The sequence below is a fragment of the Coccomyxa subellipsoidea genome, assembly GCF_000258705.1.
Source record: "Coccomyxa subellipsoidea C-169, whole genome shotgun sequence".
Taxonomy (NCBI): domain Eukaryota; kingdom Viridiplantae; phylum Chlorophyta; class Trebouxiophyceae; family Coccomyxaceae; genus Coccomyxa; species Coccomyxa subellipsoidea.
In genome coordinates this window covers 336,196-356,073 of record NW_005178036.1, presented here as the reverse complement: position 1 = coordinate 356,073, position 19,878 = coordinate 336,196, and the positions used below count along the sequence as shown (strand labels likewise).

The window sequence follows — 19,878 nt, the reverse complement described above, 5'->3', positions numbered from 1 at the left end:
CAGTCTTTGAGCATTTCTGGCATGCAGAAGAAAAAGAACTATTGCAGACAAGTCCACACTTTCTTGAAACATGATGGAGCTCCACATGCAGGGGCCCAGTGACCAAGATCTGACTGCCCCAGTTCACGATCTTGTCTGGGAAACGTGCTGCAATACTGCTCATGCTGTTAGATTTGACAAGTACTCCGTGAAATCTATTTTCAATTCATAAGTTATGCGGTACAAAACAATTAGGAGCGACTCTTTGGGGGTGCCTCGGATGTGGTCATGGACATGAAAGCTAGCCAGCTTTGGTGGAATGATCGGGAGCCAGTGACACAGAGAAGCGGACAATCTGAGATGCAGCCTCAATACAGCGCCCAATGGGGGAAGTCTGATGCCCTGGACGAGTATGTTGAGGGCAAAGACAATCTACTAGACCACCTTGTCCCAGCCCAGCAAAGAGCCGAAGAGCCTACGAATGTTGTGCCCGTCTCGGTGTATCCTGATGGCGACAAACATCTGAACAGCATGTTAGCAGCGTGCAAGGAGGCAGAGGACTCGTACTGCAGCAGGAGAGCCTGGTCACCTGAAGTCTTAGAAGGCTTCAACAGAGCCTTTGCCCTCGTGATCAAGGTGCCCCCTGCTTAAATGGAAATGATGGAAATGATTGTACCTAGTTCTGGTTGTATGCGCTGTTTTCAGGACCTCAGAGATGCCTTGTATATTTAGCACTGCCCTTGGATTCCTGTTGAATTCTTGGATCGAAAGCAAGGTCCCCTCGAGGCATGGCATGGAGCCCAGAGCGACGCCCCAAGCCCTGTGGGCTGGAACAAGCGTGAAATAGCAGCAACAGTAACTGGTAAACTGGGGGCAATGCAGGAGCAGACTCCCGGCCCACAGGACGCGGCAAGGAGGAGGCAGATTCTGGAGAAGATGGGAGGCATCGTTGGGCTTGGCCTGGACGGCCACACAGAGCTGCGGGTGGAGCCCTATGGCTCCTTTGTGAGCGGCCTGTACGCACCCACTGGCGACCTGGACATCTCCATTGAGGGCTTCTGTGGCAAGGAGTGCGTACCCCAGTTTCCCTGCATGTTGCAGCGGAGCCATCCCGTTTGGCGTGAAGAAGGCCACATCAGCCCTGCATCCAAGCCCTAAGTCCCCATACACCTGTCTACATAAAGCCAAGCCATTTGACTTGGGGGATTCCGTGTGATGCTTTCAGGTGCTTCTGCACAGATAATCGATTATGAGTTTGCGTGCTGTCCTGACTGCTGCACATGCTGCAGTGGCAAGGTGTCATCGGCTTGATTTCTGAGGCAGCAGTACTCTTAAAGCCAAAGTGATATTATTACAATTTCCTGCAGGGGTCGGGGGAGGGACGTGCGGGACATGGGCAAGAGCGCCAAGGCAGCGCTGCTGCGGGCGCTGTCCAAGAAGCTGGAGCGCTCGCGGCTGCACCGCGGCTACATCCAGCGCATCCTGCACGCGCGCGTCCCCATCCTCAAGCTCGTCTGGGCCGAGTCGGGTGCGCCTGCATGCTTGCAGATGCCTGGGCACGACTGACTGATCAAAGTATTCAAGCATGCACAGTTTGGATTGCAATGGTCCAGTGGGCGGCAGATTTGGTCATGGCAATTTCCAGGATAGGGCCCATGCGGCATGAGATTGGCGCTCTGTGCGCAAGTGTCGCAGCCATGTCATGCATCCCTCAATAATTTTTTTGGTCAGAATACTTGCATGCAAGTCGCATTTTTGTGCCACGCGGGCCTTTTTGGCGCCTTCTGTCATCGGATTCGCAATAGACGCAGTCCCTTGCCCAGCATGCATTTATGGGCTTCGGAGAGGGCACATCCTTCTATTGAGCAGGCCCTTTTGGAACAACATATAATTGACTCAGACAGTCCCACACATCGACAACGTTAGCAGCGGTGCAGGTATACCCTGCGACGTGAGCGTGGGAAGCTCGAATTCGCGATTCAAGGCTGAGGTGGTCAAGGCTCTGGTGCGGTTGGATGGCAGATTCGAGCAGATGCTGCGAGTCATCAAGGTGTGGTCCGGCGCGCACGGCCTCAACGACGCCAGCAATGGCACCTTCAACACATTCGCCCTCTCCCTCATGGTGTGCCCCCTGATCTGTCAATGCAGGCACAGCGCCCCTGGTCTTGTCATTACAGTCACAACACCCATGCAATCAGAACGCCCCTGCTTTGGTCATGAAGTCATAAACTGGTGCATGGCTATCATGCGGCCGTCCTCCTGCCGTGTTGTCGTGCAAGATATCCTACCAGAAGCAGCGTTAGCGCACGTCCTGAGTAGGGCTTGCCACGTGGGGTTCATCCTTTCATACGCTGTTGTCAGGCGCTCTGGTTTTCCACGAGCCTGCTAAAATAGCGCTGCATTTGTTTCCAAATCCTGCTCCCATAAGTTTGCTGCATGCTCTGGCCTCTAGCGGATGCCAGAGAGTGTCATTGTGGCTGTTGTCTCAGCTGGGGAAGCCGCCTGGAAGCTTCTGCCGCACATATCCTGACGCGGCGTTCCCTTTGCCATGCGGCAGGTGCTGTTCCACCTGCAGCTGCGCCGGCCAGCGGTGCTACCACCGCTGCACGAGCTGTTCCGGGACGCGCACGACGCCACCTTCACCCGGCCCCTCCACCTCGGCCAAGAAATCAGCCCCGGCATGCTCGAGGTGCGTAGCTTATATATTTCTTTCGATTTTTAAAAAGGAAGCTCTATAGCTTGCGTGTCACTAGGTCGCTGACAAGGTCCATTTCCATTGCTATTTTCCACAAGAAGGACATTGTCATGCTGGTGATGGTACAAAGCAAGTCCCGATCCAATGCTTACATCTGGGACTTTGCGGTGTTGTTGTGGCCTGAAGGAAACATTTCTGGGGACGAATACGGTATGCGGCAGAAAGCCTTGCACAGCACAGTGTAACCTGCTCAGCTCAATATGAGAATTGTCTGGAAAGACTGCGTGCGTGCTTCATTTCTTCCAGCACTGCAGCGCCGTGAAAAGTAGAGATTCATGATGCAGGCATTCCAGGCGGCGGCGGAGGCAACGCCGCGTTCGGGCAACGATGAGAGCGTGGCGGAATTGCTGGCGTCGTTCTTCGCGCGTTTTGCTGCGGCCACGACGCGGTGGCAGCGGGCGCCGGAGTGCTGCGACGTGCGCGCCAGCACCTGGTGCGGGGCCTGGAGCTACCGCCCCTGGGCCAAGGCCTACATGGCAGGTGGGCATTCTGTCCTTTAAGGTTGATCTATTTTTCTCTGACGCAGCTCGTCTGCAAACGCACGCAGTGTCTTCTGCGTTGCTGGGCATCGGCTGCCGTAGCAATGTGTGTAGGAGGTCAGCCTGTACAACTCGCCCCAGCTGTCGGGACTTGTTTTGAATTATATCCTGTGCGCAGCTGTGGAAGATCCTTTTGACAGCAGCGACAACTGCGCGCGAACCATCGGGCGGGACCGCCTGCCCTACATCACCCGCTGCTTCGCGGACGCCGCCGACGCTATGATGTCAGCGCGTGACGACAAGGGTGCGCCCACACCTTCCCCTCTGTTGGGATTATGACTTCAAGTTAGAGGCAGGCCTGCACAGCATGACTCACCGTGTAAGACAGCTCAGACCAGTTCAGAGTACAGCTCGCAACACTGAGAGCACAGATGCAAGTAACACTGAAGCTGGCTTAATCTACATTTCATGAATGTTCCAGTCTCGTAGTGAACGCCAGTGTTTTTCCCACCTTTACCCTATACGGTAATCAGGGCGTGGGGTCCTTATGCCTTGACCAATATGCACAGTCCTTTAGGGCAGGAACTGTGCTCTACCTGATCTGCCTATTGCTGATGGGTTGAGGTCATGGCACTGCATTGGTGACATCAGCGCTGATGCGTGCCAATGGCGCAGGCGTTGAGAGTGCGCTGGCCTGGCTGCTGAAAGGGACCTCGGTTGTGCCCAATGTTCTGGGGGCAAAGGGTGACAGCGCCGCTGCAAACAGGAACGCTGAGCAGGACAGGAAAAACCAGGCGAGGCCCTCAACTTTGCATGACTCTGCTTTTTGGCATCTCTATGTTGCTAGCCCTGTCTATTTGTCAACCCCGATGCATTGGCATATACTTTTCTCGTACACGCATGTTCCTGCCCCCAGGGCTAGGTGCGTTGCAGCAACTAATAATTCCTCTCCAGCCTCCCCTGTCTTGGCACCTTCTCCTTCAACGGCATGTCAATCCAATGGAGTCCAGGTCATCCCTAACGCAATCAATCCAGGATTTGGCGAGCAATTTGTCCGATCCCAAATCCTGAACTGCGTGCGCGTTTGGGGGCTGACAGATTGATAATGGGAGGACGTGGCGACCAAAGGCAGGAGAGTTCAGAAATTGGCGGCAGAATATCAGTGGAAGTCAGGCTACCACGTCAACCTCTGCTCTTCCCACTCACACCAACGGGCGAGAGCTGAGCAGGCCAGCTGCAGAACTTGTCGACCGCCTGAGGAAGGTCCGCTGCTATGCACACTCCCTGCTTGCATGTCCGCCCTCTATTTGCGTTTGCATTTGCATTTATATAAAGGGGCTGTGATGAACTCATTGAGCATTTACACTATACAACAGAGTAGTCCTTGCGACTGTGCTGCAGTGGGATGGCAGACTGCACCTGCGCCTGAGATCTGGATCAACACGTAGCTTGCGCTGAAGTCAGTGAAATACATGTTTTGTTTCAAATCGCTCTTTTATCATTCCTTTCTGATCGGCGCCGCAGGGCACGCTTGCATCCTCCAGCAGCGGCAGTGCACAAGCGCCCGGGCCAGATTCGATGACCCAGCCCCACATACTCAATGGACCAGCGCAGCAAGGCAGCTCACAGGCGGTCCCTCAGCCAAGACTTGTGATGACGATGCCATCCATCCAGGCCTCTGCCGCACCGCTGAGGCCGCCTGAGGCCGCCACCGTGCAATCACACCTGCTCTCAGACCTGGGCGGTCCGACCTTCCACGCGCGCTCAGGTGCTGATTCATACTATCCTCCTCCGCATTTACCAGTAAGTACCTTGTAAACACCTCAGTTTAGCTGGGACTCCTTCGGAGGATATGCTGAGCACCAGTGCCATGCTGACCCTCGTTGCAGCATGCTTAGAAACAGATTTGCTCAAGGTCCCGAGCCAGGGCACTGTCTTGGCAAAGGACTACGCAAAAACTGCTGCTGAATTGGCTCACGCTCATGAACAGATCTGGCAGCCACGGCGCATGCTCCCCCACCGCCGCCACCGTCCAGGCTGGCCCCCCCGCCGGGGGTGCCTGGGGTGCACCAGGCGCACCACTCATCTGGCGGTGGCTTTGCCAGTCAGCCGCAGTATTCACCCATTCCTTACTTCGATTTTCCATCGCATGGAAGGTCCGGGGGAGGCATCGGCGGCCTGCCCCAGTACTCACCCATTCCGGAAGAGGTGTGAATGACACTGCAGCTGCAACGGCAAGTAATATTGGTAGAATTGCAAGCCATCTCTGCATGTGCCCCCACAGTGCTGTTCTAGTGCAGGCGGAAGTTGTACGTACAGCTCATAAGTGTGCCCCGCCTGGCGGGATCCGGTATTGATATTTGTGCACCGCGCCCATGGTAGATTGGGACTTGCCTGGATCTGGCAAGGCCATCAAGGGTAGGATATGTGGCAGCATGCAATTGCAGCTTATCTGCAGACGTATCTTTACTCTGGCAAGAACCCAGCCTGATATATATACACGAACAATTGTGCGTGGCTGATGTCACAGGACGGCAAGACTCCGAGCGGTGCCCTGCGCAAGATACTCAAGGTGAAGCGCGGCGGCCCGGCCGGCGAGGCGCCACCGGCCTTCAGCCCACTTCCTCAATACTCCAGCAGCCCAGCCTACGACCAGACCGGCAGCAACACCCTCCGGCAGATGCTCAACATCGGCCGCACCGCCCCGGAGGCCGGCAGCAGCGGCGGCGGCAACGGTGCCTATTCTGGCATCGATCGAGGGAACGGCGGTATCGGGAGCCACAGGAGCGCCTATTCTGGCACCGGCCTCAGCGGTGCTTACTCAGGCAATGGCCTTGGAGGTGCCAGTTCTGGCACCGGCAAGAGCAGAGCCGCCAGATCAGGTGGGGTCGGAGGGAATGCCGCTGCCAGCGGGAGTGGCGGGGGTTCTTATGGCCTGCCGGACAGCCTGGACCTGGCCATGGGATCACTGGACATAGGGTCTCATGCATCGCCTGCTCCTGCTCCTGCTCCTGCTCCCGTAGTTTCAAATGTGAGTCCTGGCTCTGTTGCTTATTGCCGCGTTGCAGAAAGAGGAAGACATGTATATTTTACAATAAGCTGGGGAGAAGTTATGTTGTAGAGCATGGTGCTACTGCCAGGTCCAGAGCCCTGTTCAATAGAGACATAAAATGGGGAAGAGGGGAGTGGGTGATGTGACATTAGCAGCAGCACAAATGTGCACTCACTTGGGCACCAAGTATTTAGATTGGAATTACTGGTACACACGCAGGCCAACCCTAGGAGAGGCCCCGGCCCCGGCCCCAGGCAGGATCAGACCTCAAGCCTGCCGCAGCCTCCGGTCAATGGCGATCCCTCTCAACGGCGCAAGGCAAAGCCAGTGCAGTCGGCTCCCCTGGAGCAAGCGGGCACGCCACAATCTCTGGCGGCAAACGTAAGCCCCAACAGACCAAGTCCCACTTACTTGCAAAATCCCCACCGTCGCCTGGGAATCTGGATTTGGGCTGGGCTGGATTTGTGTGAGGTAGTGACTCTTGTGCATACAGATGACCTTCACTGTAGTTTACGGCTGTCTACATCTTGCACTGTTGTGTGTGACATGATGTTATGTGATGTCCCAGGTCTGATACCTGTCCCTGATTACGTGTTACCTGCTGATCGATGATCTGGGTCTATATGCAGCCGGCGCGAAAGGGGCGCGGCAAGAATATGCCAACAGCGCCGAACCAGGGCGTACACCCAGCGGGCCCTCAGAGCAGCGGAGCCAGTGCAAACGGGGCCGCAGACAGCAACGAGGGAGCCACGAAGAAGCCGCGCCCCAGAAACAAGTGGAAGGTTCGCCGCAACGAACAGGCAAACGAGAGCAGGTATGTCTGTTTTGTCCCCAGAAATTGTAATTGGAATTGAATTTGAAACCGAATTCGAAGTTGAAGATGAAATTGAAATCGGTACTGAAAGCTTGCTGATGCAGGTGTGCCCGTCCTACCCAGGCTTTACTGCAGCTTGTCTGCAGATGCACCAGGCCTTTGGCAGGAAAGCATGTCATGAAAAGAATGGGTGACCGCATGCCGCTTAGCTGTGCTCTCTTAGTGAATGCTTTCGTCAAATTCAGATAATTCTGGCTGAGATGTGCTGACATTATTGCAGGGTGGCAGAGGGGAGTAGTGCGCAAGGCAATGGAGGCGCACCAGCTAGCAGCAGAGCAGATGGACCTGCGCGCGTTGTAGTGGTGCCTCGCAGGAGCGATGCTGCGAAAACCAATGCTGGAAACTGAAAGCGAACGATGGCAAGGGAATCAGCCTAGCAGCTTGGTTGATATATTCCAGGGTTGAATATCAGAGGGACATGGTGTGCAAGGGCCTGTGAGCCCCAGCAGCCCTAATGTCAGTCAGTTCAGTAGAATCCTGTTGATACATTCCAACGTGATAAGGGAAGAACTGTTGCAAAATCGGGCTTTAAAATATGAAATACAGTATGTGCATCAAGGCATGATGCCCAGGGTCAACTTGTCTTCGACAACCTGATCACATCGATGATATCATGATAGCGTCCGGTGTATGAACAATTTCCTTGAATGTCAGCATTTACTATAATAGGGTGGAAAGTTTCCACTGAAAACTGCGTCAGTATGCAACATAATGAAGAATGATGGCTTCGCCCAGACAGAGCCAGGAAGCCCCTAAGACGGGTCTGGCCAACCACTGCACAGATGATCAAACCAAGTCGCCTTCAGAGCGAGTCAAAATTGTGGGTCGCTTGTGCATGCAGATTCTTCCAGCTCTTTGCTTTACAGACAGCAATGCGCATCATTCTTCCTCCCTATATGTACCAAAGTTCCTCGTTAACAGGCGCACTTAATTTGCACGGAGACTTGCATGGTGAGAATGGCAGCAAAAAGTTTAAAAATTCCAAAAAGGTCAATTGGCCATTGTCGGATTCGAACCGACGACTTCACCTACTCATTTGATAGACGTCGGCAACCTTGCGGTCAGCCGTCGAGTCTACCCCTTACCAAGGGCTATCTTTGGTTGAGTGCGAAATGGCCTTCAGATGAAAATAATGGAATTCTTTAACACATATACCATTTACGACAAGACAAAGGAGACAAGCATGCGTAAAGCTGCAAATGTCTACAATCGCTCTAGTTGCGTTGCGAGGGCAATCAATTCTCTTCCGATGTATGCTGGTGCACGTGCCAGCTTTCAACACAACGGCAAGCCTCCTGGTTCGGAACCTACGGAGCTCACCCAACTTCGGATCATCACGCTCCTCCTACAAATATGTTCTTTGAATTCTTGTAACATAATGTAGAACTCTTAAGATGTTGCGCAGGTGCAGTGCTGCCTACCCTGAGGAGGCTTGTTTTAAACCTTTCTCTTCAAGGAAGCTGGGGGAAGCTCTCAGCCAGGAACGCCCTCGAAGACTGCAGCTCGGGTTCGAAATCTTTCTGATGAATGAAATCTGTCATAGATGAAGACCTCGTCCTAGTACATCAAATGAAGATGTTGTGACGATCCTGCAATATCAGGCTACTGAACCCTGTGCTTCATCGGTCCTGATTGGTCAAAGCGGTATCTGCCGACGGGAAGATCACTTGTCGTTCAAGGTTCGCGCAGGCAGAGAGGTCGACACCAAACAACAAAGTGAAATCTTATACGACATTACCGGCAAGGCTGATAGTAACATCCATACCCCGGAGGCTATGGGATCTTGATTAGAATTATTGGTGCTATCACAGCCGATCGCAGCAAAGTCGCCGATACCCGAACCCTTTTTGGCGCCACAGTAACATTTTTACAGCAAGCATAGGTGTGTCTTCTCTTCTGGAGAAAATCTGATCTCACAGGGTCGGCGTACTCCCAGAGTCATAAAGAAATCACCCTATCCTACCCTGATCTGGGTTCATCTTGCAGGCAAGATTGTCACCTGAAGCGGTTTTATTCTTGCTTGTAACTCATTAATACTGATCGATACAGGAACGAAGAAGAAAGGCGAGTTTCAAACCACGGCCATGAAATATGCAGGTCAGCTCACAGTCACAGCATTGCTCAATGCCCACCTTATTGGACTCGCCCACCTGGGAGCCTTTCTGACTTTGCCTTCAAACATTCAAGAATGGTGGAACAATGCCATCTTGCTGGTGAGTAGGGGTGTTTCTCTGCCTTCTGGCCGGCATGATCCATAGCACAAATGGCTCAAGCGATTGCACTGCAGGTATGCAACATCTGCTCCACCTTCAGCAAATTTTCAAAAGGCTTCACAGTGTGCAGATGTCAGGCACACACCAGTTAACCCTTGGAGGGACATAGCACATTTTGACAGCAGTGGGGTGTTTGCAGGCACGCCTATCAGCGATGCTGACCTAACAGCGTTCCGCGCAAGTCTCAGTACTCCCACTGCTTTCAGGACAGAGGTCTCCTATGCACAGGCCACACAGCTGGTTCCCGACGGCCTGTCACACGGCAAAGACCCTTTCTTCACTATGCCAGTCCCCAGGCGAGGGCTCATCAACTCTGAGAAACAACCTGATATCCATTGTGAAGGACACTGGTATCAAGACAAGCAAACAGGCTTTGCTGGGATATGTCCCTGATTGCTTGCTTTAGAATGTCTGACCCATCCCTGAAAACCACAGATGGGGGCGCGGAGCAGCGCGGTATTTAATGAGACATTACCCAAGGGAGTGATGCCGGTGGCGGGGCACAGTCAGCACGTGGGCGTGGCCGGCTTCACGCTCGGAGGCGGCTACGGATGGGGCAGCCGCTACTTCGGAGCCGCCACCGACAACGTGCTCTCCATGGATGTCGTCACCGTCGGGTGCGCAAATGCAAATGCAATTCAAAAGCAAAATTAAGTTCATGTTCAAAATTGCATTCGAAAGGTGGTCATGTGACGGTGCAAGAGCAGTGCTGTTTATGTGCCCAGCGCTGGCGGTTTGGGACCCTCCCAGTACGGTTTGCGATGCGGCAGGGGATGCCAAGATTCCTAGAATCTTTAAGAGAGCTGAGCTCGATAGCTGGGCAAAAGTGAGTTCCGGCTCAAAGAAGGCCAGTGCTGGTCGCTTCTGGATTTCTGGTGCTCACTGGGCATTGCAAGAGTACCAGGCATGAGGTGCCCAATGGCGGCTGACTCAATTAGTCCACAGCAGGGAGAAGTTACAATTGCAGTCAAGGACTGACTGAAGGTTTCTGCTTGCGACAGGCCAAGTCGCACGGCATCGCTTTTCCCTGTAAATTGGCTGACTCTTGGCTGTTTCAGGCATGTTCTGTGACAATCTTCCTGTAGCTATGGCTTCCAACGCACGCCCTGCTCGATCTGCCGCAGCCTCTCGCGCTCGGCCAGCAGGGCATCGAACCTGCGCAGCTCCTCGGCAGCTGCCGCGGAAGCTTCCTTCTCCTCTCTTGCCGCTGCATCCCTCTTTTCCGCCTCCACATCGATCTCCACCTGACCAGGCAATGCCATAACCCCGTCAAGCAGCAATTTTCAGTTAAACATGCGACTCCTGTCAAGACAGCACACCAATGATCCAGGAGCACTCTCTTGGTACAACCCGGGCTCGCAGCCTCCTCAACTTTAGCAGATCTTTCCTCAAACGCGCAGCATAACCTTTGCGGTGAAGATATATTCCTCTCATGATCGCCAGGAATGCTGGTGGGGGCAGGTAGACACTGATTCTCAATACACACCCTGCCATCCAGATTATGCCACGAACACACAGAGTATCAAATAGCACCTGTTGCACGTAGTCTCGAAATTAGCAAATCAAGCAAGCTTTCCAGCGCTGGCGGAGGGGAAAGCTAGGCCCACCTCACGACTCCTGCCGGCAGCAGGTCTCCCAGCCGCCCCCCTCGTGTTGGGGCCTGCCGAACCTGGGAGCGCGGATCTGATGAGTGTATTAGTCAGCGCCCAGCCTGCCGCCAAGCCTGCTCCCACCAGGGCCTGCATGCAGATAGAGTAAACAGTCAATAACAATCAGAACAGAAAATCAATCACATGCAGACATTGTCCCACATTTGTGGGCAGGCTTGCTTACATGCAGCAACACTGCACACACATGTTGAGCAAATCTGCATGCAGAAGGACGATAGGAAACCAGAGCACACAAATGTTGCAGCAGTCATGGACATAACGGAAACAATGGCCATTAACCTGATATCAGGCGGAACAAGCTGTGCATCAAGCAATTAGTCAAGACAAAATTGCGTCCTGACATTGTTGCAAGAGAGATGTGCATCAGGGACTTATTCTCACCAGGTTGAAGACAGAGGCGACAATGCCAGAGAGAACAAATGCTCCGGCAGAGAGGCCAAAGCCCAGGCCGCCCAGCATAAACGCGCCGGCTATGAGGGGGAATATGAAGAAGAGGGAAGCCGCGCTGAAGGTGATGGCAGCTCCTATCGCCAGCCCAGCCGTCAGCAGGCCAAACAATATGGGACCTGCAAACCCATGCAGCCTAATGAGCTCTCCACGCTCATATACTAACTCTGCCATGACCATGGGTGGTCATGATCAGCATCCTCAGCCTGGCATCACGCTCAGATAAATTGTGATCCGCCAAGCATGCAGCTGCATACTAATTCTTGCCTCTTGCTTGCAGACCTGTGGCCATCAGAGCTTGACAGGAACGCTTGTAACAAAGCAACACATAGTGCTTTGATGCAGGAGTGAAAAATGCGCTCACCAAAGAGCAGCGTAAGCAGGCCTAAACTGGCAGCGGGCACGAGCAGCGTCTGCCAGGCTGGCCGCTGCTGCAGCTGCTGCTGAACCGCCTGCCTGATCCTCTCCTGCTGCCGCTGTGCATCCCTGCTGCTGAAGGGGCTGCTGCTGAAGGGACTGCTGCTGCCGCCCGCTCCCCACCTGAATTCTTGCTTCGGGTCCCTCGGATCATAGCTGCAAGACGCGCCTGAGCTGCTCTGCCTCCTGCAAGTGCACTACATGTCTCAGTGAAGATGGAGCTCAGTGTCGGATCAAGCCATCGTGGGCGTATAATTGGATAATCTAAGTATAAGTACCAAAATGGGATCCATACTTTCAGCAATTCCAGGTGTCCAGTTGGAGATAGAAGCAAAATAACCTGACGTGTTGCCGAACACTCCTGCTGGAGACGGATGAACGCTTCACAGTTTGCAGTGAAAGCTTCTTTGGTACATGTGACCTTGCCAAGGCGCGATTAAGGGGCTCATGTCGGTAGCTGCTGCAGGAGAGCTTTCCAGAGAAGCTCTGACACTGCATTGAATATGACGACCTCCTTCTACAAAGCACAGGAATGGCACTGCTCCTCTTGAGAAATGAACAAATCTGGAGAACGTTCTTTACTTGTGTGTGAAACAGTCGAATTCTAAGGAGCCTTTGTGCAATTTTGAGCGTGCTGTCCTTCCAGACCCTCTTGGAACCCTAAGACACCTCAGCTTCCGAGGCTAGCATGCAGCTTGGAAGAGTGCTCAAAATCGCATCAGAAAATTAACTGCACTCCGATTTTAATATTACTGATTCCATTATCTGATCAGCGAGCACTTGCGTAGCTGGTTGAATATCAGTCGGTATCACGATGTGATCTGGTCTTGATCACTTCAGATGTAGTGGGATGGACATGATGCTGCTTTGTGCCTTCTTCAGTAGCACACGTCGCCCATAGCAAAATCATTCTCTTGGGCGTGCGCCGTCAGGAGGCCAGTGTCTGCAGCCTTGAATTTGCTCATCAATCCAGGTGAAGGATGGCGGCACAATCCTCCTCGATGACCTTTGACATCGTAGCAGTCTCTCTGGCGTGCGCTTGCGTCGCTTCGCTGTTTTCAAGACACGCTCCAGAGAGCTACATGGTATGGTATTGTCTTCTCTGCCGCTCCAACTTCCCAATGCTTTGCTCCATCAACAACTTGACGAGGACAACTTACCACCTCCAAGTACACTTACCTGCAGGATGAAATTTTCCACGTGCCTCAAACAGCCCGGTACTGCAAAGGCGAGTTCACAGAGTGGGACCCGAAGATCACAACCTTCCCAGGCCTCTATCTCCTGGGAGCACCCTATGGCCTGGCAGTGCAATTCTTGCAGGGCCTACTGCGACTAGCACCCAGGGATACTGTCTGCAGCACGGCAATCCTGCGCAGCCTGAATGCCCTGCTGGCAGCGGCCTTCTTTGGGGTCTTTGCAGCGCTGTATCGCAAGCTTCATCCTGAGAAGCTGCCGGAATTTGCCACTCTAATGGTGCGATCCTTGCCTTTTTTTATTGGTCCTGTTTACATTGCAGTGCAGTCATCACAAGGATGGATTCTTGCAGCAACTTCTAGTTCCCATGCATCCCCGCTTGATCCCGGACAGAGTCTGAGTTAGTGTATAAGCATCTCATGCATGCGTTTACAAAGTGATGCTGTCAGAGATGGTTGATTTTTGCATGCAGGCATTGGTGGCGCTGCTGCTGCCCACGCACTTTTTTTACGCGTTCATTTACTACACAGACGTTGGATCCGTCACATTCGTACTGGCGTCCTACCTGGTGTGCCCCCAGCTCTGTGAATCTATGAGGCTTGCTGCATATTCAAGTCTGCTTGACGCACTTTCTATGTGAGACAATCAAAGCCCCGTTGTGCACTTGGAGAGGATCAAGCATCATGCAAATTTTGTGCGCGCAACTGAGCTGGCTGGATTGATGTCAATGGTGGCAAGGCAGCAGCCACCATGTCGCCTGCACAAGTGCTTTTCGGTCGATCCAGTCAGCTCAAGTCCCGTGCACGTACATGTTACGTGCCGTGTGTGTATCAGATTTCTTTCATCCCTGGCAAAATCCTTGAACTAATGTCTGCAGGCGAGCCTGCACGGGAGGCATCACCTGAGCGCTGTGTTGGGAGCGCTTGCAGTGCTGTTCAGGCAGACCAACGCGGTATGGGTGGCCTTTATTCTGGGAGCCGCAGTGGTCAGGTGGGCCGCGGCAGGGGGCGGCGATAAGAGCCAAGGGGCGGCGGAGACATTGAGGTTCGAGCGGGCGGCTCCGGGGCAGCAGATGATGCATGTCATGCGCATGAGCTGGCTGGTGGGCAGAATATAACTTTTGCCAGTATGTCAGATATGTGCAGCATCCCAATAAGTATCAGAAGTATAGCCAAATTTCAGGTTTTGTTCTGCCATCATGAGGGCCAATATCAATCAGATCCTGCTGGGGAATATATGCATGTAGGGAAGATGCTTATTATCTTTGCCTAAAGTGGCATTGATCGGACATGAGTGCCTCGGAATGTGTCGTTGATAACCGAGCCAAGCCCTGTAATTAAATTCACATTGGAAATAAAATTTTGATAGGATAAGATGTGCAACAATTTGCAGCGGAAGTGGCGGCTGGTGTGGGAGCTGTGGAGCCTGGCGCTGGTGCCGGCAGCATTCGCAACGTTTGTGTGGGTGAATGGAGGGATCGTGGTTGGAGACCGTGGCAACCACACCCCTGTGCAGCACCCCATGCAAATACCTTACCTGCTTCTCTTCACTGCCGGCGCCCTGGCCCCAGTGCACTTCTGTCTTTCTAGGTGCAAAAGCTTCCTATTATTGCAGTTGAGCAGCGAATTTTCCTGGTGTTGCAATTGAGCGGTCAAGAGTGTACTTTAGTATATAGGTCTCCGAATGCGCTTTTGACCTTTCTAGAAAATGCTGTGCTTGCAACTGGCTTGCATAGATCAGGCAACTTATTTGCTGGCTTTGTGTGAAGCAAAGGAGGGCGCGCAAAAGAGACAGTAATGAGGCGTGCCATGTCATGCAGGCTGGGGGAAGCTTCGCGGCAGCTGCGCGCGTACATGCGAAGGGATGCCGGGAAGGCGCTGCGGCTGTGGGTGTCTCTGGCGCTGCTGACAGGATATGCGGCGCACCATTATACGCTCGCGCACCCCTTCCTGCTGGCCGATAACCGGTGCGGCGGGGAGTGATTAATTGGGGCTTCTTAGAAGAAAGTCTACATCTGCATGAAAAATCTGGTTTCGAGCGAGCCGATGGTAATCGTGTTGTTTATTTGGTCTCTTGAGACACCAAATGATAGTATTGATACTTCTGCTGTTGAGCAACAGATTGTGGCCCGTATTCTTGGATGCCCTCACTCAACTGCTCAGCATACGAGTTCAGCAGCAGAACCGAGGACCCAGAGGGGTGGCTGACAATCTGCTTCTTGCAGCCGAACCTCTTGGATCTGAGTTATCACCGCTGGTCTGTGCAGGCACTACACGTTCTATATTTGGAAGGATTTCATGGCGGTGCATCCGGCAGCAAAGTTCACGCTGGTCCCGGCGTACCTGTACAGCGCATGGAGCGTCTGGTGGAGCCTTCTTCAGGGGCGCCAGCCGCTGCTGTGGGTTCTTGGCCTGGCCGCAGCCTCCGCGCTCACGCTCATCCCCGCCTGGCTTGTCGACTTCAGGTGCTGCCTCCCTCTATTTATTTTGGGGTGATTATTGAGGGGTCTAGCTTCAAGGGATGGGATTTGGGGTGACTGACTCCCTGGCATTAGGTGCTCACTCTCATCCCTGCCTGGCTCGTTAACTTCGGGTGCTTCTCTCCCTCTGCTAGCTTCTTGGATATTTGAATTGTGTAGGATCAAGATCAAGAATGGGGAGTTTATAGGCATCCTTGGATATTATCAACTGTATTGCTTGCCTGGTGGGCTGTGCCTTCTGCAAGTGTGCAGCTGACATGCTTAGCTGTGGTGTCACAAGGAGTCTGATATTGGCTTTGAGGATCGATGTTGTGAATGGTGGAAGCACCATTGAGCACCATGCCCACAGTTTGAGTGGGTCTCACTCGGATCTGGCTTGCTCATCAAGGGGTAAGAATTGCGACAGCTTTACCTGCATCACGTCTGCAGAGTCCCCTTGCCTTTGGCAGGAACAGCTCGTAACTATGGTGAAGTAAGGGTTGCCAAATTATGTGATTGCGCAGGTACTTCACGGTGCCTTTCATGATGGTGCTGCTCCACATGAAGCCGCCCACAGCAGGGCAGGCAACGCTGACTCTGGTCATGTATGCGCTGGTCAATGTGGCAGTCTTATATGTCTTTCTTTTCAGGCCTTTTACGTGGCATGATGGGTCCACAGCCCGGTTCATGTTCTGAACAGATTGCTGTAGCAGACTTTCATGTTCAAGTTGATCTGATCGGCTTAAGTCTGAAAACATTTATTTAGATTTGCGACTTGCAATCTAAGTTCTGCCCATAGGTTACCATACCAAGGACCTAGGCATGCGAAGCTTCCTATGCAGGGAAGTTCGTCATTGCAATACTGTCACTGCTGCGGTAGCGCGGCCGGTACCAGTGAGCTCACCATGGATTAAGAAAGGGACTGCAGCTGGCAGTATCATCTGGGTGATCAATTGCAACAGCATAGCTCGGTGCACACCCCAAGCTTGCTCGAACACTGGGAAAAATCACCATCTTTCTACCTTTCCCAATTGCTTCTGCAAAGGAAGCTGCCCGCTACTTTGGGTGACCTATTATATGTTTCAATTAGTAATTTTATGGAAGATGGACCCTCGCTTGCAGAGTTTCTGGTCTCAAGAGATCTTAGCTCAATCGACTGTAAGTCCATGTGCTTCAACCAGTACTAGTAGACGTTGCCTCTCTGTTGGCCAATGATTGGTGGCATTTCGTTCTCATCATTTGAATGCTTGCAACCGCTCATCAATTACTGCAATCTCATTCTCATCCAGAGAGAACTGTAGCGCGCCAATGTGATCCTTGACTTGCTCCACAGACTTTGCCCCTGGTATGGGAATTGCGCCTGCGCGGCACACTCAGTAACACTGTCAACTCTCCCTCAAGATTATAATCTTGAAGGATTATAGCTTCATCCCATCGTTCCGGTGCGATGTGGGCCAATATAAACGGCCCTGCTGGCTGTGACAAGTGATTATGATATCATAATATGTAATAGTAATTATGATATCAATGTCTTGACTAATCGGGATTGCACTGCCAGGCCCACCTTTTCCCATGAGGTAAGCCAGGGCAACCTGCGTCACTGTCCTCCCCCCGGACATAGCGCCAATAAACTGGAGCAACTTGAGGACGGTCATTTGGTCCTTCGTGGCCTTCTCATTCCCCTGCTCAAGGGACCTTCCTGTGCGTGGAAAAGGTCATATCAGTAACACAAGATTGGGATTCGCACTATAAACTCTTGTCGATATCCAGAAGGATACATGGCAAGTGCATCTGCTAAGATGCGCACCTGTCAGAAGGCCCTGTCGCAGTGGTGAGTGAGCCACCAGCGTGACACCCAGATCCCTGCACAGCTGTAGCAGCCCAGTCTCCTCTACTTTCCTCTCAAAGATGTTGTATTTCACCTAGGAGGCAGAAGGTTCAGCCAGGTTACTTCCAAGATGACCACACCCCTTCACATCTATCACCCGATCACCTCCCAACACCCCATGCATGCAGAGGGATGGCATTACTAGTGTTTCCTGATGCTGCAAGAGGCAGAAGATCGCTCACCTGGTTGCTCACAACAGAAATGTTGCGCGCCGCCATGAGTGAGTGGAATTTCTTCAACTGATCAACGTCGTAGTTGCACACGCCCACAGCGCCAACAAGACCCTCGTCCACAGCTACAGCATCACAGACCAGATCAACGAATCTGACAGTTTGAGGCAATGGCAGTGGTGTAACATGAGCAAGGTAATGAAGATTAGCACACACCCTCTGCAAAGCCCTCTGCCAGGACTTCCTGGGAGTAGGCTGGGAAGGGGAAGTGAACTTGGTACAAGTCCACCCTTTCTATCCCAAGGCGTTCCAGGCTCGCTCTCAAGGCTTTTATGATGGCCTTCCTGCCCAGCCTGAAGCCTCCTCCAATCAGCACATTGGTCCACGGCACTGTGAAAAATTTGGTGCCCAGCACCAGTCGCTGATCTGATGACTTTGCCAGCCGGCCCAGGATCTGCTCACTAGCTGACCCCTCTTTCATGCTTTGGTATCCGTAGATCTGCAGACAAAACATATCGAATCTTCATAAGCGCATCGCTTAGACAGGTTTGCGTAGCTTTTTCTTTGAAGTTTGAGAGGAGTGCTGGTCAAGCAGCCATGAACCGGCAAAATTATAATCTGCTGGGGTATAGCTCACCTCAGCCGTGTCAAAGAAGTTGACACCGCCAGCCACAGCAGTGTCAAAGACTTCTTTGAGTTGATCCTGCCACAGGCATGACGAGGTTTTATTGGCATCATCAGCTGCTACAAACCCCCCCTGCCGCACTGGGAATGTGATAGCCAAAAGAAAATTATGTCCGCAGCTGTCCCCTACCTCACTGAACCTGCTGCCATATCCCTGCTGTGTATCACCCCACTGTAACGTGCCCAATCCCAGCTTGGACACCTGGAGATCGCTGCGACCGAGCTGAACTTTATCCTGAACGCTTCCTGCACGCACGTGGGTGTATGAGCTAGTTGGCATGTTGCAATTGCAAGGGAGCAATTTCTCGTGAGACAGCCTTTGTTAAGTGAATAGGCTGGGAAACAACAACTTTTTGGTGAGCTCCAAAAGCGCTTCAAAGTCTAGCTGCACTGATGCTCCCTGAGGCTAGAGCTACCTTGTGCAGCGTTGGACAGAAGCAATGATGGTCGTCTCCTGCCACATTTTAGCGTCTTAGACGCTTTTCTAAGAGTATTTGAGCCTTTGAATGCATGCTGAGGCTGTCCAACTTTCACACAACGGCCTGGCATTGGGTATGTGTGTGCGTCGGTAGATTTATTGTCGGGCCTGATTGACAGATATTCCTCAATCTAAAATCACGTTTTATGAAGATTGACTGCTAGGATCACCTTGACTCTCTCGAAACAATTCCACGTCCAAAAGACTTCTCCGTGACTTGTGAGATTCTGCAGAACCTGGTTCCGGAAGTTAGGTCGACAGCAACAAGGTACATTGGATTCAACGAGCGAAAGCAGGTGCACCAGAACTGTAGCTTTCTGATCTAGATCCTGATGTGCTCAGCAACATCCTGCTGCTTATGTGTCCAAAGTCACTGGCATCCTTTCATGCACATTGAATTTTTCATTTAGAAAGCTGTTCGAGAAATTATCTGTGGGAGCGATTATGTACACAACGATGGAAGAAATGCAACAAAATTTTCTTAAGAAAAAACCAAGGTACAAGATTCTTGAATTGCTTGCAAGTGGATATCATGGTATGGCCATCGTGGATCAGGGCCATTGCTGTTCACCAGGTCGAGCACTAGGAGAAGGAAGCGAGCGTTCAGCTGGAAGCTTGCTGGAATGGACCTTTCTGTACGGGAGGCAGAACAATTGGAGGGAACCACAATTTCAGGAGTGGGACATCCCACCAGACAAAGAAGGAGATTTTATTTCAGCCCTGCACCCATTCATACCCAGCGTCGTGCACTGGTCTTTGCCAGGGGGAGAGATTCAGCGTAAAGCTGTCGGTTGTGCCGATAGCGCTCAGGTGAGATCAGACTAAATGAGCACCTACATGTGCATGTATGAAATGATGTGCTGCTTGATCAACTGAGTGGTGTTCTGCTATTGCTGCCAGATTTGGCAGCTGAAGGAGAACACTCACCCCAAGCTAGTGCTGCGGAGCATGCGGCAGGAAGAAGAGCACACTTTGCAGTGATTGCACCTTTACCAGGGAACAGGATTGCTACCGGTTCGCATGCTGGTGCAATCCACTTCCTCCATCCAAAGGATGGCGC

At 52.5% G+C, this 19,878-nt stretch overlaps 5 protein-coding genes across 5 annotated transcripts; 3 read left to right on the top strand and 2 right to left on the bottom strand.

The window, feature by feature from the left end:
- Window positions 1–510: 510 nt before the first annotated feature.
- On the top strand, window positions 511–7,439 carry COCSUDRAFT_41642 (hypothetical protein; the record flags this gene model as incomplete). The annotated part of the gene is made up of 13 exons (XM_005647872.1): window positions 511–615; window positions 862–1,049; window positions 1,347–1,507; window positions 1,917–2,101; window positions 2,537–2,668; window positions 3,019–3,214; window positions 3,392–3,517; window positions 5,204–5,421; window positions 5,744–6,244; window positions 6,485–6,646; window positions 6,895–7,047; window positions 7,184–7,253; window positions 7,360–7,439. The coding sequence occupies 13 exons, from the start codon at window positions 511–513 to the stop codon at window positions 7,437–7,439; spliced, it is 2,277 nt and encodes a 758-aa protein (XP_005647929.1).
- Window positions 7,440–9,847: 2,408 nt separating this feature from the next.
- Window positions 9,848–10,201, top strand: COCSUDRAFT_62920 (hypothetical protein; the record flags this gene model as incomplete). Its single annotated transcript, XM_005647871.1, has 2 exons — window positions 9,848–10,029; window positions 10,183–10,201. 2 exons carry the CDS (start codon window positions 9,848–9,850, stop codon window positions 10,199–10,201), a joined length of 201 nt encoding a protein of 66 aa, XP_005647928.1.
- A 296-nt stretch (window positions 10,202–10,497) lies between these two features.
- Window positions 10,498–12,911, bottom strand: COCSUDRAFT_62919 (hypothetical protein; the record flags this gene model as incomplete). The annotated part of the gene is made up of 5 exons (XM_005647870.1): window positions 10,498–10,656; window positions 11,020–11,151; window positions 11,464–11,648; window positions 11,894–12,132; window positions 12,835–12,911. The coding sequence occupies 5 exons, from the start codon at window positions 12,909–12,911 to the stop codon at window positions 10,498–10,500; spliced, it is 792 nt and encodes a 263-aa protein (XP_005647927.1).
- Window positions 12,912–13,128: 217 nt separating this feature from the next.
- Window positions 13,129–16,777, top strand: COCSUDRAFT_28810 (hypothetical protein). The gene is made up of 7 exons (XM_005647869.1): window positions 13,129–13,419; window positions 13,613–13,708; window positions 14,018–14,242; window positions 14,533–14,719; window positions 14,971–15,106; window positions 15,407–15,604; window positions 16,123–16,777. The coding sequence occupies exons 1-7, from the start codon at window positions 13,417–13,419 to the stop codon at window positions 16,292–16,294; spliced, it is 1,017 nt and encodes a 338-aa protein (XP_005647926.1). The 5' UTR covers window positions 13,129–13,416; the 3' UTR covers window positions 16,295–16,777.
- A 56-nt stretch (window positions 16,778–16,833) lies between these two features.
- Window positions 16,834–19,198, bottom strand: COCSUDRAFT_36406 (oxidoreductase; the record flags this gene model as incomplete). Its single annotated transcript, XM_005647868.1, has 9 exons — window positions 16,834–16,958; window positions 17,163–17,190; window positions 17,377–17,520; window positions 17,669–17,781; window positions 17,873–17,996; window positions 18,033–18,155; window positions 18,294–18,359; window positions 18,471–18,563; window positions 19,193–19,198. 9 exons carry the CDS (start codon window positions 19,196–19,198, stop codon window positions 16,834–16,836), a joined length of 822 nt encoding a protein of 273 aa, XP_005647925.1.
- Between the last annotated feature and the right edge of the window lie 680 nt (window positions 19,199–19,878).

Excerpts from the sequence above, each read along its gene's own strand:
- COCSUDRAFT_28810 (XM_005647869.1), top strand. Across the intron at positions 13,709-14,017 it reads TCGTACTGGCGTCCTACCTG|GCGAGCCTGCACGGGAGGCA; the intron begins GTGTGCCCCCAG and ends TAATGTCTGCAG. Across the intron at positions 15,605-16,122 it reads GCCTGGCTTGTCGACTTCAG|GTACTTCACGGTGCCTTTCA; the intron begins GTGCTGCCTCCC and ends GTGATTGCGCAG.